The sequence below is a fragment of the Ctenopharyngodon idella genome, chromosome 12 (genome assembly GCF_019924925.1).
Source record: "Ctenopharyngodon idella isolate HZGC_01 chromosome 12, HZGC01, whole genome shotgun sequence".
Classification (NCBI taxonomy): Eukaryota; Metazoa; Chordata; class Actinopteri; order Cypriniformes; family Xenocyprididae; genus Ctenopharyngodon; species Ctenopharyngodon idella.
In genome coordinates this window covers 17,067,958-17,083,622 of record NC_067231.1, presented here as the reverse complement: position 1 = coordinate 17,083,622, position 15,665 = coordinate 17,067,958, and the positions used below count along the sequence as shown (strand labels likewise).

At 36.3% G+C, this 15,665-nt stretch overlaps 1 protein-coding gene across 3 annotated transcripts; it reads right to left on the bottom strand.

The window, feature by feature from the left end:
- Positions 1-1,656: 1,656 nt before the first annotated feature.
- Positions 1,657-13,269, bottom strand: fshr (follicle stimulating hormone receptor). 3 transcript variants are annotated; one of them, XM_051915518.1, is made up of 10 exons: positions 12,783-13,267; positions 9,598-9,669; positions 8,994-9,068; positions 8,804-8,875; positions 8,428-8,502; positions 8,201-8,281; positions 6,517-6,585; positions 6,341-6,415; positions 5,940-6,125; positions 1,657-3,301 (listed from the first exon to the last, which is right to left on the bottom strand). In XM_051915518.1, the coding sequence occupies exons 1-10, from the start codon at positions 12,965-12,967 to the stop codon at positions 2,179-2,181; spliced, it is 2,013 nt and encodes a 670-aa protein (XP_051771478.1). In that variant the 5' UTR covers positions 12,968-13,267; the 3' UTR covers positions 1,657-2,178. The 3 variants fall into 3 exon arrangements, with proteins under 3 accessions (XP_051771478.1, XP_051771479.1, XP_051771480.1); XM_051915520.1 differs by lacking the exon at positions 1,657-3,301 and having other exon boundaries at positions 5,985-6,125; positions 6,211-6,415; positions 12,783-13,269; XM_051915519.1 differs by lacking the exons at positions 6,517-6,585; positions 8,201-8,281; positions 8,428-8,502; ... (2 more) ...; positions 9,598-9,669; positions 12,783-13,267 and having other exon boundaries at positions 6,211-6,409.
- Positions 13,270-15,665: the final 2,396 nt, after the last annotated feature.

Genomic DNA, 15,665 nt, shown 5'->3' with positions numbered 1-15,665 from the left:
TGTTCCCTTGACTTGCGGCATTGAACCCCTGGCCTTGATACATGAGCCATATCTTCATAACAGATTCCTCTTCTTTGTAGACTTCCTCAGCCCATTTGAGGTTTGAGTTCAGGGTGCTGTGTGTAGCGCAGCTGCTGTAACTGCCACACACTCCCATCGCCCCCCTCTAACACCGAGGCAAACATTGCTGCCTAAAAAAACCCCAGCAGAACAACAGCTCTCTGTCTCAGAGCTTAAACATTATTGCAGGTGCAAAGATAAGAACAGAGGCAGGACTTGGACAGAGTGAAACTCACTCCTAACTTGGCGTGTACCTCAGTTTGTGTATAGCAGCCTGCTGTGCTTTACTTTGTTGTGGATGTCCAATGAAGAATTTATTACATGTACTGTAAGTCCATTCGACTTAAAACTCCCATACTCTCTCAGACATCCTCTCTCATACTGCGGGTGGCCAGCGAGGTTATTGTGACCTTGAACAAACCATTCCAGTGCTAAAGTACTGAAATATTTGAGATAAGAGGGGATGATGGCAAGGGCTATAAATGTCTTCTCAGTTTCAACACGCATGAGAACTGAAATAATACAATAGACAAGAAAACTATTTGAATGGACCTGAAGGTTTTTATAATTATGTTGTGTAATTACATTTTTGCGATGATTGTTCTTATTTAAAAAAGTGAACAAATATACAAAACGCACTCCTCATCTTAAAAACTCACTCCTCAGTTCTCAAAAGCTCCTCAAAATTTCATTTTTTTAACATGTTGTTTATTTGCCAGCAGTATCAGCACAAGCCTTAAAGGGTTAGTTCACCCAAAGATGAAAATTCTGTCATTAATTACCCACCCTCATGTCGTTTCACAACTGTAAGACCTTCATTCATCTTCGGAACACAAATTAAGATATTTTTGATAAAATCCAATGGCTCAGCGAGGCCTCTTTTGACAGCAAGATAATTAACACTTTCAGATGCCCAGAAAGTTACTAAAGACATATTTAAAACAGTTAATGTGACTACAGTGGTTTAACCTTAATGTTATGAAGCGACGAGAATACTTTTTGTGCTCCAAAAAAACAAAACAAATTAACGACTTTATTCAACAATATCTAGTGATGACTGATTTTAAAACAATGCTTCATGAAGCTTTGAAGCTTTACGAATCTTTTGTTTCGAATCAGTGGTTCAGTGTATCAAACTGCCAAAGTCATGTGAACCATTAATATTTTGAATCTTTTCGAAACACTTATGACGTAATGAAGCCTCGTTTACTGAAGTTGTGACTTTGGCAGTTTGATACACGCTCCGAACCACTGATTCGAAACAAAAGATTTGTAAAGCTTCGAAGCTTCATGAAGCAGTGTTTTGAAATCGCCCATCACTAGATATTGTTGAATAAAGTCGTTATTTTGTTTTTTTTGGCACACAAAAAGTATTCTCGTCGCTTCATAACATTAAGGTTGAACCACTGTAGTCACATGAACTGTTTTAAATACGTCTTTAGTAGCTTTCTGGGCATTTGAAAGTGTTAATTACCTTGCTGTCAATGGAGGCCTCACTGAGCCATCGGATTTTATCAAAAATATCTTAGTTTGTGTTCTGAAGATGAACGAAGGTCTTACGGGTGTAGAACGACATGAGGGTGAGTAATTAATGACAGAATTTTCATTTTTGGGTGAACTAACCCTTTAATGGGATAGTTCAACCGAAAATGAAAACTCTATCATCATTTATTATCAAACTTGTATGACTTTCTTCCATGGATCACAAAAGATATTCTGTGTTTCAATTACTTTTGTTATTTTTCATTGTATGGAAAAACCACTAAAACATTTTTCAAAATTTCTAAAATATCTATCTTAAATGATTACATTATTCATACTATAGATATAGCCTAATCTCAATTTTTGAACACTAATGCATGCGGAATATGTCAAAAGTCAATCAAGCAGCATTTCGTGAATGGTGTGAATACTTCTAAAGACATCTGAATAGGTTGGCTTGAGAGGTCAAGCACTATAATATCTTTATGAGACGCCTTTACCCAATTTCATGCCGTAGAAACCTTCAAAATTTTTATATCTAGATTGCACATTTTCCTTATTTATCCTCTTTTTTGCCTACAAGCAGCATACGGTTTCAGCTGGTCACACCAGAGTTATGGTGGATTGAGTTAGTGGTCAGTGCACTTGGGCGATGTGCACCAGAGAGTACAGTGTTCCATCACTAATCTTTGGCGAAGGCACCATGGCTCCGTTTTCCCCCAAAGAAATCTCTGTGCGGTAAATGTGTGCACGTGTTTTGAAGCAGCCGAACCGGCTAGTCAGAATGAAGAAATCCCTCTTGAAGGTTTTAGTTAAGAAGGAGTAGAGAAATGGGTTTGAGCAGGAATTTATGGGGTAAAAAAGCACCAGCAAGACTTTGGCGTGAGAAACTGTGATTAGCGGTAGTTTTAAGGCTGCGGAGATGGCGAAAAATGAGATAGGCGCCATACACAGGAAGTCGGTGAAGATGAGCACGGCCATGCGCTTGGCTATACGCATGTCTGCGTTGGCAGGAACGAAGGCAGGATTGTGGACGGTCAGGTAGATGCGCATATAACAGACACACACAACCAGAAAAGCGGCTACGTTGAGTAGGAGCAACAGCACTACGTATCCTTGTGAAAGCATTGTTTCTACATCCATGGGCAGGCAGATGCTCGTCTTCCTGTAGCTGCTCACTCCCAACATGGGCATCAGAGCAGTCAGCAGGGCGAAAATCCACCCCGCTGTCATTACTGCGCAGGCATGGCGCAGGCGCAGCTTGCGTTCCAGATGCATGGCATAAGTGATGGTGTACCAGCGCTCCAGGGTAATGGCAGTCAGGGTGTAGACGGAGAGCTCGCTGGAGAAGACCGTGAAGAAGCCAGCCACATGGCAGCCTGCTCCCGTCTGCCAGTCGATGCCATAGTTGTAGTAGTGGGACTGTGTGTAAATGTCTGCGCCGGCGATAAGCAACAGGTAAATTCCCATGCAAAGGTCTGCGAAAGCCAAGTGGCACATTAGGAACCTGGGAACGGTTAGTTTGTAGTGACTGGTGAGGAGCACCAGGAGGACAACAACATTTCCCACGATGGCCAGTATGCTGATGAACCAGATCAGAACACGTAGGAACGTAAAACCCATGATGTCCTCGCAAGGGTTGAATGCATCTGGTGTGGGGTAGCAGGTCACTTCTATCACATCCTTACAGTGGTCTTCGAAAAAATCTGGCTCCAGGCGGAGGGCACCAGGATCGTTACACATTTGATTCTTCACAGACCTATGTGAACACAAATAATATCTAAATGTAAAATAAGTTTTTAGTGTTAAATGAAGAAAATGAAAAATTCTGTCACCATTTTCTTACTCTCATGTTGTTTCAAACCTGTATGACTTTTTCCCTCAATGTAACAGAAAAGGATATGTTTAGCAGAATGTCCATGCTGCTCTTTTCCATGCAATGAAAGTGAATGGTGACCTTAAAATGACAAAAAGCATCATGTGTGCACTTAAAAAAGCACTTATGTGCAATATGTGCAATATTCCAAGTCTTCTGAAGCTATATGAGTACTTTGTGTGAAGATGTTGTGTGAAGAAATATGTTGAGTCAATATCTTTTTACAGTATTTTGGCCTAAACATTGCTTATTCTTGTTTTTCTTGCAACCAGTTGACATGCCAAATTTGAAAATGTGTCTATTCAAACTGCATGAATGATAAGAGCAAAGATGGAGCAGAAAATATATTTAGTAGAAACATTTGGTCTCTTTAAGATTTAAAAAAAAAAACACTTACAATATAGATCATCAGCTGATAGACTACAGTTATGGTACAGGTATGGCCAATTCACTCTAACATGAAAGTTCAACCTGATCTCATGAGAAAATGTTACTATTTTACGAGGTGGCAGTTTTAGATTAAGGCAGCGGCTATTTGCACTAAGTGAAAATAGCATATTTTCTCAGCAATAGATTCTATTTACACTAAGTGACAATAGCAGCATTTTCTTAGCGATATGCTATTTACACTAGGTGAAAATAGTGATAGATTCTATTTACACCATGTAAAAGTATTAGCAATAAGAGTAAATAGTAATTAGATGCTATCTATACTTTATATTGGCAGATACTATTTGCACCTCAGCATTTTTTGTACATTAACAGGATGCAATAATATCATAGAGTGTAAATGATTATATTTATTAAAATTATTTAATATATGCTGCCTTATTGGGAGAATAAAAACCCTCCCTACACATTCCCCTAATCCTACCCAATAAATACTTTAAATATTATTAAACACTCGTTCGCAGTTTATTTCCACTTTTAGAACATTATTTTCATTTTTATTGAAAATAAATGCGAGCTTGGCAAAAGGCAGATTCGAACCCGCATCGATAGTGTCAAAAGCCAGGTCTGCGACCTTTACTCGATACTGCTGTGCCAGAAGATGTTGAATTATGCCACGTTGGTGGGCGGAGCTAGTGTAAAGAGCATTTGCCAACAAGGGACACTATTTGCACTTAGTGTAAATAGGCACTCTATTTAGGGCAAATATCATTTGTATGATTTTTAGAAAAACAAATCCTCATGTAGACATAATGGCCCAACCCTAACCCTACCTTTAAACCTAACTCAGTGGGTTACACAGATTGTACGGAAATGTAAGAATGAAATTACGAATTCATACGAATTATCCATTAATTTGGTAAAAGGTAAAATAGTTGCGAACTGCCACAAGAGTGCACTGGAACGCACTAGAACATTCGGTCTGATTTTCGCATGTAATTTGTCTGTGACTTAGACCAATGCAAAAAAAAAAAAAATGAAAATGCAAATCCACTTTGTGACAGTAGGTGGCACTTATAGAAAAGCAGAAATTACCCCAATGCACAGAGTGCTGTGCAACTTTTAGTTTCACACCGGTACCCTCTTGTCATAGAGAAGAAAAGAATTCGAACTACTTATCTTCAAACAGCTGTTCAGATTTTTATATTAGCCATACTGTTAATCCGTCAACATCAAATACAAGAGTACAGAGACAAGAGAGCCGGTTCCAGATGTCGCTCAGCAAAAAAACAAATCCTAGTTTTATGTAACCGCAGTAGCTCCAGGCATGTGACCAAAAGTGCATATCTTATTGGTTGGCCAGCTTTATTCGAAGTGCGATGGGAATTACAGTAATAATATTACTTTTTGCAGTAACTAGTAGTGTAACTAATTACTAATAAGATTTCAGTAATAATATTATAGTTACCATCCATGAAACAGCTCATTACTTAGTTACTTTTGATGCCTCAACCCCTACTGATTTGAAACCCAACAATCCAATAGATGAATACAACACTTTTACTTAAAAGCCACTATTAATCACCATTGAGTGTTTGTAAGAACTTCTGACTGCGATCTAATGTGGATTTTGGTCAAACGATGAGGCAAAAAATATGTTGTTAGTAGTAACATTTTAGAAGAATTTTATGGGGAAGATATACAATTCTGTGGGGAGCGAGGGATCAGTAATATAACTAGTAGTGTAACTAATTACTGTTGCCAGAAAGTAATAAGTAAAGTTCTTTTGAAAGGGGTAACTAGTAACGAGTAATAAATTACATTTTTTGAGTAACAAGCCCAACACTGGTCATAATGGACTCATTAACAGCTGCTCATCCAAATTAAAATGTTTATCACACTGTATATTTGTCTAGTTGTGAACAGGCCTTTATGGTGCTTTTTGGTTATTTTGGCAGCTTTTTTGGCACTATCTATTATTTACAGTGTATGGAAAATAGCAGCATACACATCCTGCCTAATAATAACTCTTTTGTAAAGGAAAGAAACCACACAGGTTTATAGCAATTATGAGGATGAGTAAATCATAACAGAATAAACTGTTGTAATTGAATGTAATTTTGTAATTGACTTGTGCTTCTTGAAGTTTTTGAAGGCACAGCAGTGGCTGGGGTAGGTCAGATTGGCCTGCGTGAGCTCAGTAAACAGCTCCAGGCTTGGAAGCCTCCTTAGAGAGTAGACTGAGACGGCTGTCAGAAGCTTAAGGGTCCTCAGCATGCTTTCCGGTAGTGTGTGGACGGCAGTACGTGAGATGTCCCTGTAATGACAGCAGCCATTTCAGTGTCCAATGCAGGATCTGATGTGCATAGATTGAACTAAATGTACACTAATAGTGTACAAACCAGGTAACTGAGGTTAGTGTGAGTGTAACAGGAATTGCTGTGAGAGCTTGTCCTGAGGACATAGAGTGGGTGTGTGGTGCTCCAGCTGGTGAGTTGTGTTGTTGTTGAAAGCAGAGTTGTTCATGCTTACAGAACGATGGGGCCTTCAGCTCCTATAAAGGCGTAACTGTGGATATGATTCAGCTGCTGGTTTCCCATGAGAAAGCTGTGAGAAAGAGAGAGAAAGGGATTAGACCAAAGATTAGAGGTTTTATATGAGATGCTAATTTATAAATATATATATATAAAAAATTTAACTGAACTCACAGTTTCTCAATTTTGGTACCGTTGAATGCATAGATGTCTATCTCACGGATCCCATTCTTTGTTAATCTCCTGCAAGAGTACATTAAGTTAGACCAGTTTCCAAAAGTTTGGGGTCGGTAAGATTTTTTAAACGTTTTTAGAAGAAGTCTCTTATTCTCACAGAGGCTGCATTTATTTAATCAAAAATACAGTAAAACAGTAATATTGTGAAATATTATTACAATTTAAAAATAACTTTTTCTATATTTAAAAAGTAAAAAGTTTCCAGCATCATTACTCCAGTCTTCTTCAGAAATCATTCTAATATGCTGATTTGGTGCTCAAGAAATGTTTCATAATATTATCAATGTCGAAAACAGTTGTGCTGCTTAATTATTATTTTATTTTATTTTATTTATTTTTTTTAATTTTTTGTGGAAACCATAATTAAATTTTTTTTTTGAATTCTTTGATCAATAGAAAGTTCAAAAGAGCAGCATTTATTTTAAATATAAATATTTTGTAACATTACTAACTTTACACTTTTTATCAATTTAATGCATCCTTGCCAAGTAAAAAAAATATTTTAAAAACAATTTAATCTGACCACAAACTTTTAAATGGTAGTGTATATATGTAAGAAATAAGGTACGAGAGGCTGTGCTGTATCGTGAATAAGTCACGGCTGAAGGGCGTTGTTAGGCACGCCGCAAAGCGGAGTGCCTGCAACCCCTTCAGCCATGATTTATTCACGATACAGCACTAGCCTCGATACCTTATTGCTTTTATAAAACGGTTACCACACAATACAAATATTAAAGCCAAGAATATGTAACAATGCAACTTTCATGAAGTAAACTCTTACTAAAAGCCTTACTTCCACCGGAAAAAAATAGTCCCTGACCGTGAACAGCAACAGAAGTTACATTATTATGCCAATAGATGGCGGCAAAGACTGTCTTTACGAGTGTGTCAGTCAGTAGCGAAGACTTTTACATTGAAGAGACCGAATTGTTGTGAACACGGAACAAGACGCAACTGACAAATGCTTTGACTAGCACTGTCAGTCACGGGAAAACCCCTTAACTGTTAAAAGGACAAGATAATACATCGGACATTGAAACAGATTTTTTTATTATGAACATAGGACTGACCTGAAGGAAAATGCTAGATCTAAATGCAGGTAATAAACTCACTCACTCAATCTCTTTCTCACAATACTACATAATACAGTAAGCTTCAATGAACAATATCAATTGAGAAAATACAGTTTATGTTGCTAAGAGTGGTTGCTAAGGGTGTTGTGTAGTGATACACAGAACCGTTGGGTGAAGCGGTCATAGCCGTGTTTTATCATGAATAAAACACAGCTATTGACTAAACAGAATCAAGGACAGGAACTAACCGTTATAAAGTAAAATTAGATTTTCAGGTGCGGTAAAAATTTTAATAGTCAATACATGTAATTTTGTTGTGTAATATTATAAAAAAAAATGTTTGTTTGAACAGTTTAACAGTAGTTTAAGTTGTTTTTGTCATGTACTCCAAGCCTGACTATTCAATTTAAATGTAAGTATAGTGTGATAAATCAATAATAATGCACACTATAACCCTTTACCTCATTCATAATAACCCTTCACATCATTCATTCCTCTTATAAAGAATAACTTTTTGGGAATAATCAATCACGCAACTGCATACTTACAGCTCGGTTATGGTGGCACTGGTCAATCCAAGGAAAGCGTTACTGGGAATCCTCTCTATGTGCATGTTATCTTGTAGATCACTATAACATAGATTTGATATAGCATAGATTTTAACAGTATATAGATAATTTCTTTATATATTTACAGATAGTAAGTTTTGAGAATGAACATACACCTGAACCAAAATATACATTAAGACAGTGGAACAGCATGAGTAGAGACTTACAATAGAAATTCAAGAGCAGCAGAGTTGATTTTTGAAAAATCAGGCAGGATTTTAAGACCAGTGTTTGATATAGTCCTGGAGAAACACACACACACATACGCATTCAGGAAGATCAGATTAATGAATGTAATACGTCAGAGTGACATTTGTATTTTGTCTTTGCATCTGTAGCCTTTGTTTCCTGTGAGAAACATTTGATATGGATATTGACCTGTGTTTAGGTCATTTTGCTTTTACTGAGGTCTTTCAGCACTCTTACCATAACTCAATGCTAGGCTGAAACTCATGTGGGAATATACTCCCTTTAAAGTGCTGAACCACAGCATGAAACCACAATGACTCAGAGTAAGCGTAATGAAGACAGAAAATAACTCACAGATACCGTAGCTTTGGAAGTCTCCAGAAGGCATCTTTGTGCATCATAAGGTTTTTGGATTTTGTAATAGTTCTATCAGAGAAATGGATACGTTATTTTGCGTTTCATAAAATTTACTGCACCATTTGATTCAAATGGGTTGACAAGAATGTGATTGGACGTTATTTCCACACGCAGTGCAGCAACATACATTTCCTGTAGCTCTGTCAGGTTGGAAAAGGCAAAGGCTTCAATTTGCTCAAGAGCACCATTCTCGGACACCACTCTGAGAAGGAGAATAATAATCATGTAGCGATATATATTATTATGTGCAGTTAATATGAATGTCTAAAGCTTTATAAAGCTGATTGCAATACATCAAATTGATACAAAATCTTAATTGCCATGCACAATTTTCACTTATTTGCTCTACTGAAGTGCATAGGGGGAATTTAAATCACTATGCAAATACTGATTTGAGAAATAAAATAGATTACATTCACAATAAAGAATCACACATGTCAATTTCTCTCACAGTGTTTTCCTGTGATACATATGTCCAGTGTTTGGGTCACTGTTAAACATCATGTTCCATATCAAAGTCTAAACATGTTCAATCAAGACTAAATATCATCTGTTTATATGCAGTTTTGCAAAACTAAGCCAAAAGCCAAAAAGAGTTGTGGGCATTCAGTAGCAATGTCTCTGTTTTTTGATTGATTGAATTCTTTCTAATCTCCATGTGCATTCTTGCTGAATATGCACTTCCATGTTTCAATAGTAAACATCTCTGTGTCCTTCACTCTTGCACTTACATTCTCTTCAGCTCATGTAGTTCAGACAGGGCTGCTCGGTGAAACACGCTGATCTGAGTCAGTTTGATCTCCCTGCGCAAAATTAGATAGAAGAGATGTGATTTATCATCCAACAATTCATTATCGTCAATGTGTTACAGTTATAAATATCATAATCTATTCAGAGGTGAATGTTTTATGAGCAATCAGATATAAAAGCTGGCATAGCTATATCAGATATGGCTGTTTTGTTTAGTTTTGCATCCACCAGATCGCCAATTATTTAATTTCAATCTACACTCTAAAAAATGCTGGGTTAAAAACAACCCAAGTTGGGTTGAAAATTGACAAATCCAGCGATATGGGTTAAAAGTTTGCCCAATGTGCTGGCCAGTTTTATTTAACCCAACTATTGTTTAAAAATTATTATAAAACAGTTAGTTCCTGTCCTTAATTCTGATGGGTCAATAGTTGTGTTTTATTCACGATAAAACACGGCTATGACCACTTCACCCAACGGTTCTGTGTATCACTACACAACACCCTTAGCAACCACTCTTAGCAACGTAAACCATTTGTTATCAATTAATATTGTTTATTGAAGCTTACTGTATTAGAGTTTATCACATGCATTCAGATTTAGCATTTTCCTTCAGGTCAGTCCTATGTCCTTAATAAAAAATCTGTTTAAATGTCCGATGTATTATCTTGTCTTTTTAACAGTTAAGGGGTTTTCCCGTGACTAAGAGCGCTAGTCAAAGCATTCGTCAGTTGTGTCTTGTTCCGTGTTCACAACAATTCAGTCGTTTCAATGTAAAAGTCTTTGCTACTGACTGACACACGAAATCTCCCATTTATTTTTTTATGTGTTGTCCATCTCCACCCTATTATTGATACCAGACTGGCTGAAATCACACTCTCATGGCACTTCATAACTATTTTACATTTCACAGAATTGCTGGCTATATAATTCTCATGAATTTGGACCATGACGCTTACTTTTTCCAATGTTTCTGTACAAATCACAATGTACAAATTCATACATTTTCTCATGAGATCAGGCTGGCTCAAATGTTAGAGTATCAGAATGTGTGTGTGCTCTTAAAAACTCTTTCCAAGTGTATTTATGAACTATATATATATGAACTTTATCCTCATGAAAGTTAGTATGAACAGAATGAGTCATAGCAGAAACTAGGTCATTCAAGATGTGAAATGTTATGAGAAATGTGAACACAGTTACCAGTAGCCTATTTACAGACAACTGCAAATGATCTATTTGCTGTCAAGCATTTTGTGTAATTGTTTTTGCACACTGCCATTAGTGTCTGTGTGTTCTTCCTGTGGATATTCATTCCTGTAATCCCTCTGAAATGCAGACAGCCCAATTACACAAAGCACACTGAGTGCCTTTTAAAGTAAATGATGCTGGTAGGAGAGATACAGATGTTAAAGATTAGAAAAATCACTATATGTTTGTTATATCATAGTTTGACTTTTTTGATTCTTGTTATTTTCACTTATTTTGTCCCTGACTGAGTTTGGGGTGGGGTTATCTGTATGGCTGACCAGTGGCGGATGGGGGGGGAGTGTTTGAAAGCGAACATTACATTTATTTTTGTGATTTCATTTGGTCCTGTAAGTGGTGCAGAAAATACACACTGCAGCTTTAAGAACTCGTCACACATTACTGAATCAGGGTTATTATTGTTAACTAAAACTAAAACAATACAAAACGTGAAGTAGTAAAAAACTAAAACTAAATAAACTCAAAATGAGTAAAAACTATATAGCCTAAAGTGAAAACAGATATTTGCAGTTATAAAGAGAGAAAACATCTGCAGAATTCCTATCAAGCACAGGACTGTTCGTTCCCGCGGTGCCAAGTAGAAAGTCTGGCGCGCTAAGACACACAAGCTGAAAAGCTCTTGGTGCTCTTTCCAAAATGGAAAAGTAAAGAAGCCTAAAGTAATGAACCCAAAGCGTAGACAGACATTAGTGTGAAATGTATGATTAAGCTGAGCATCTTGACATAGGTTCAGCTGGGCATCCTTATCCAAACTGAATGACAGTCGGATCAAAACAGAAATACAACCCATGATTAACCTGCTTGAGGAGCCAAAGATAGTTTCATCTTCATGTTTACCTCTCTCTCTCTTTGACTGGCTGAAATGAGTTGACTAAAATAACAAATGACTTCATGCGATACATTTGACATAAAAACAACACTCCCCCATATCAGGGTTGAGAGTTCTTTTGAGGGACGATAGCCTTGAGATTACAAAAAATATTCCGGGACTCACAACAGATTCCTAGTCAATTACATTTTCTCCAAAAGCACAATAACAAGCTCTGGAACAATAACATTGTCATTAAGATTCTCATATTTTTAATAAGGCTGTCAAGCTTTTGACTGGTGTACATTACTTTAATTACTATAAGACATTCATTAAAATGATTATTTATTTGATCATTTTATTTAAAATAAAAGCCTGAAAAGTAATGCATAATCAATTTTCATTAAAAAAATCTTGATTAAAAGTTCCTATATAATCTTTTTAAATAAAAAAAGCTAAATAAATTAATCCAATACGTAAATAAAAAATTGCATATTTCATTTTGTAATTTAATACTATTTTATAGTAACTTTTATTCATAATAATTTTAATAAAAATTTATTATACTGATTTATGCAACTACTTTTTCTACTTGAATTTAACCATAGCAGTTTTATTTTGGTATTATTTACTGTATATAGCATTTATAAATATTTTTAATTATTTTTATTTAAATTAAATTATTTTATTTGATAAGTGCTTTTGTCATTTCTTATTAGTTTTTGTTTTATTTTATATTTTTAGATTTGGTTTATTTTATTTTATTTTTTGTAATTTTAGTACTTTAGCAACTTTTAGTACATTTAGTAACTTTGTTTATTTCAGTTACATTGCTCATTTTCGTTCAAGTTTTTCATTTAATATTTTTTTTTATAGTTTTAGTTTACAATAACAACACATATATACTGTAGCTTCAACATCCAAAACAACTTTATGGAATCAAAATATTTGAAGTGAACATGAAGTTTAAATGTAATAACGTGGAATTTTGTGTCTTTTGATATTTATTACCTTAAATTCTAGATCTAGATGTTTATTACTTTACATGCGTTTTAACATGCATTTGTGTGTGTGTTTGTTTATACTCACACAAATGTGGTATTTTTCGGTATATTTCTTGGCATCTCATGGACCTTGTTGCCCAGACAGAAGAAACTGCAAGTTGTACCATTAAATGAGCAGAAATGAGATCCAGCAAACATGCCTTCTGTGTATGGAATGAACCAGCCGAGACTAAAGCAGAGCATCATAAACAAGACCATCCTCTTTATCATCTTCTCTTTTAGGTGGAAGGGTTTCTACAGTGTTTGTGAACTGAGGCCTTTAGTGTAGCGTCCTGAAGCAGCTCCTGGTCTCCGCTGATGTTCAGGTGAGGGCTGGGCTGTACCGCCCAAATCAGTCTTGGTTAGGAGTCTATTTGCGTGGTGTTTTCTGGTTGTAGTGGTCTGTTCTTGTGAAGCCGCAGGGAGGCTGATCTCTTTCTAAGAGGCGTGTTGGTCAGAAGCTCTACAGCCAGAGCCAAGAGAGACCTTGGGAGAGAGGTCTTCTGATAACAAACAAATGTTTTGTTCATTCCTCCCCTCCAAACCTAATTTCTCTCCTCCTCTCGCCGTTTTCTTCAGAACGTGATTGCGGTCCTCCCCATCTATACTGAGCTCCAAAAGTCCTAGAAAAGCTACATAAAAAACAGTCTTCCTGTGGCAATATTCATTGTGAAGTTACCTTTGTTACTTTTTTGGCAATATAAGAGCAAGCTACTTAGTAAACATCTATTTTCCTTTTTACATCTGTGCTTGTGCACAAATTCCCTTTCTGGAATCAGATAGATATGTAAGGGAAGCACATTATATGAATTATAGCCGGTTTGGTACTGGTTGGCTTGTGAGTGCTGGTCTCCCTCAGGGAATGACCTGAGCTGTTTAGTCTTAGAAACTTTGTTTGAGTCTAACATGTGTAAGTTTGATAGTAGTGAACTACGTGTTCAGACACTGACACCAAACACACATACACACACACAATTTTCATGTTTTATGGGGACATTCCATAGACATAATGATTTTTATACTGTACAAACTGTATATTCTAAACCTACCTATACTTATATTCATTTGCATATACAGTATGGCATTATAGGATGGTATTTTGGTGAGATTGTCGCCTGTTTTTTTATTTAAAGGGATAGTTCACCCAAAAATTAAAATTATCCAATGATTTACTCACCCTCAAGCCATCCTAGGTGTAAATGACTATCTTCTTTAAGACGAACACAATCTTCTGAGATATATTAAAAAATATAATTTTGAATATAATTTTTTTCTGTTTTGAAGCCCAAAATAAATGCATCCATCTATCATAAATATAATTCACATGGCTCCAGGGGGTTAATAAAGGCCTTCTGAAGCGAAGTGATGGGTTTTTGTAAGGAAAATATGCATATTTAAAACTTCAAAACACGCCCCCCCGTTCACTACCATTATAAAGCTTGGAGGAACCAGGATATTTTTAAATATATCTCCGATTGTGTTAATCTGAAAGAGGAGAGTCATATACACCTAGGATGGCTTGAGGGAGAGTAAATAATGGGATAATTTTCATTTTTGGGTGAGCTAACCCTTTAAAGCGGGCCATAAGACTCTTAGGGTGGGTTTCCAGGGTGGGCCATGCCCCTTTCACAGACCCCCTGTGGAGCCAGGCCCAATTTTAATGCCTGTATATTTTTTAGTTTATAAGCACATATTTAATTAAATGATATAATGTTATTGTATCAACCAAATAGAAATTATGGTTTAGGGTTTGTAAATGGAAAGTAGATTATTCACTTTGTAATATACACTCACTTGCCTTTTTATTAGGTACACCTGGCTAGTACTGGAATGGACCCCCTTTTGCCCTTAGAACTGCCTTAATTCTGTGTGTCACAGATTCAGCAAGGTTCTGGAAACATTCCTCAGAGATTTTGGTCCATATTGACATGAAAGCATCACACAGTTGCTGCAGATTTGTCAGCTGCACATCCATGATGTGAATCTCCCGTTCCACCACATCCCAAAGGTGCTCTATTGTATTGAGATCTGGTGACTGTGGAGACCACTTGAGTTCAGTGAACTCAATGTCATGTTCAAGAAACCAGTTTGAGATGATTTGAGCTTTGTGCCAAGGCACATTATCCTGCTGGAAGTAGCCATCAGAAGATGTGTATAGTGGTCATAAAGGGATGGACATGGTCAGCAACAAAACTCAGGCTGTGGCATTGAAACCATACTCAATCGCTACTAAGGGGCCCAAAGTGTTCCAAGAAAATATCCCCCACACAATTGCACCACCACCAGCAACCTAAACTTCTGATAAAAGGCAGCACTAAAAACAAAACAAAAAAACTTTCACTGTTTTTAGTTTCACTCAAACCATCCTTGTTCACATTACTTAAAAACTCATGTAACTACATGAACTTAATTTAAGAGTTGTTTCTACTAAAAAATGAGTATTGTCAGCTTTACTTAATAAGTGTTTGTTCAGTCAACTTAACTTAACTGAGTGAAACGCACAAATGAATTTTGACATAACTAACTGGGCAGTGGATCCATAGTTCCCAGCATGCTTCGCAAGGGACTGCATTAGGAGAGTAAATTTAGGGATTAAAGTGTTATTTTATGTGTTTTTCAGAATGGGAAAGATGATGTTAGTTTATTTTTAATGTTCAGTTATGTACATTTAGAGGAGTTTCTGTAATGTTTTGAATTTGGTGGTTACCATTATGCAGAAGAGTGGCACCTGTGTTTAGGCTATGAGCCTCATATACACATATTTATAGGATGGAATAGGCTACCTGCTCTCAATTAAATTGAGTTTATTCAATGAGTTATTTTTTGAGTGCATTTTGTAGAGCAAATAGTTAATTTAATAATGTAAATTAAGTCAATAAATGTGTTCACCTTACTTAATAAACTTTTATAAATTTAACATAACATTATC

Bases quoted from the DNA above. Each gene is read 5' to 3' on its own strand.
- fshr (XM_051915518.1), bottom strand. From the start codon at position 12,967: ATGATAAAGAGGATGGTCTTGTTTATGATGCTCTGCTTTAGTCTCGGC. The intron at 9,670-12,782 runs GTGAGTATAAAC...AATTTTGCGCAG, and splicing joins CCGAAAAATACCACATTTGT to GGAGATCAAACTGACTCAGA. The intron at 8,503-8,803 runs GTGAGTTATTTT...GTGTTTCTCCAG, and splicing joins CTTCCAAAGCTACGGTATCT to GACTATATCAAACACTGGTC.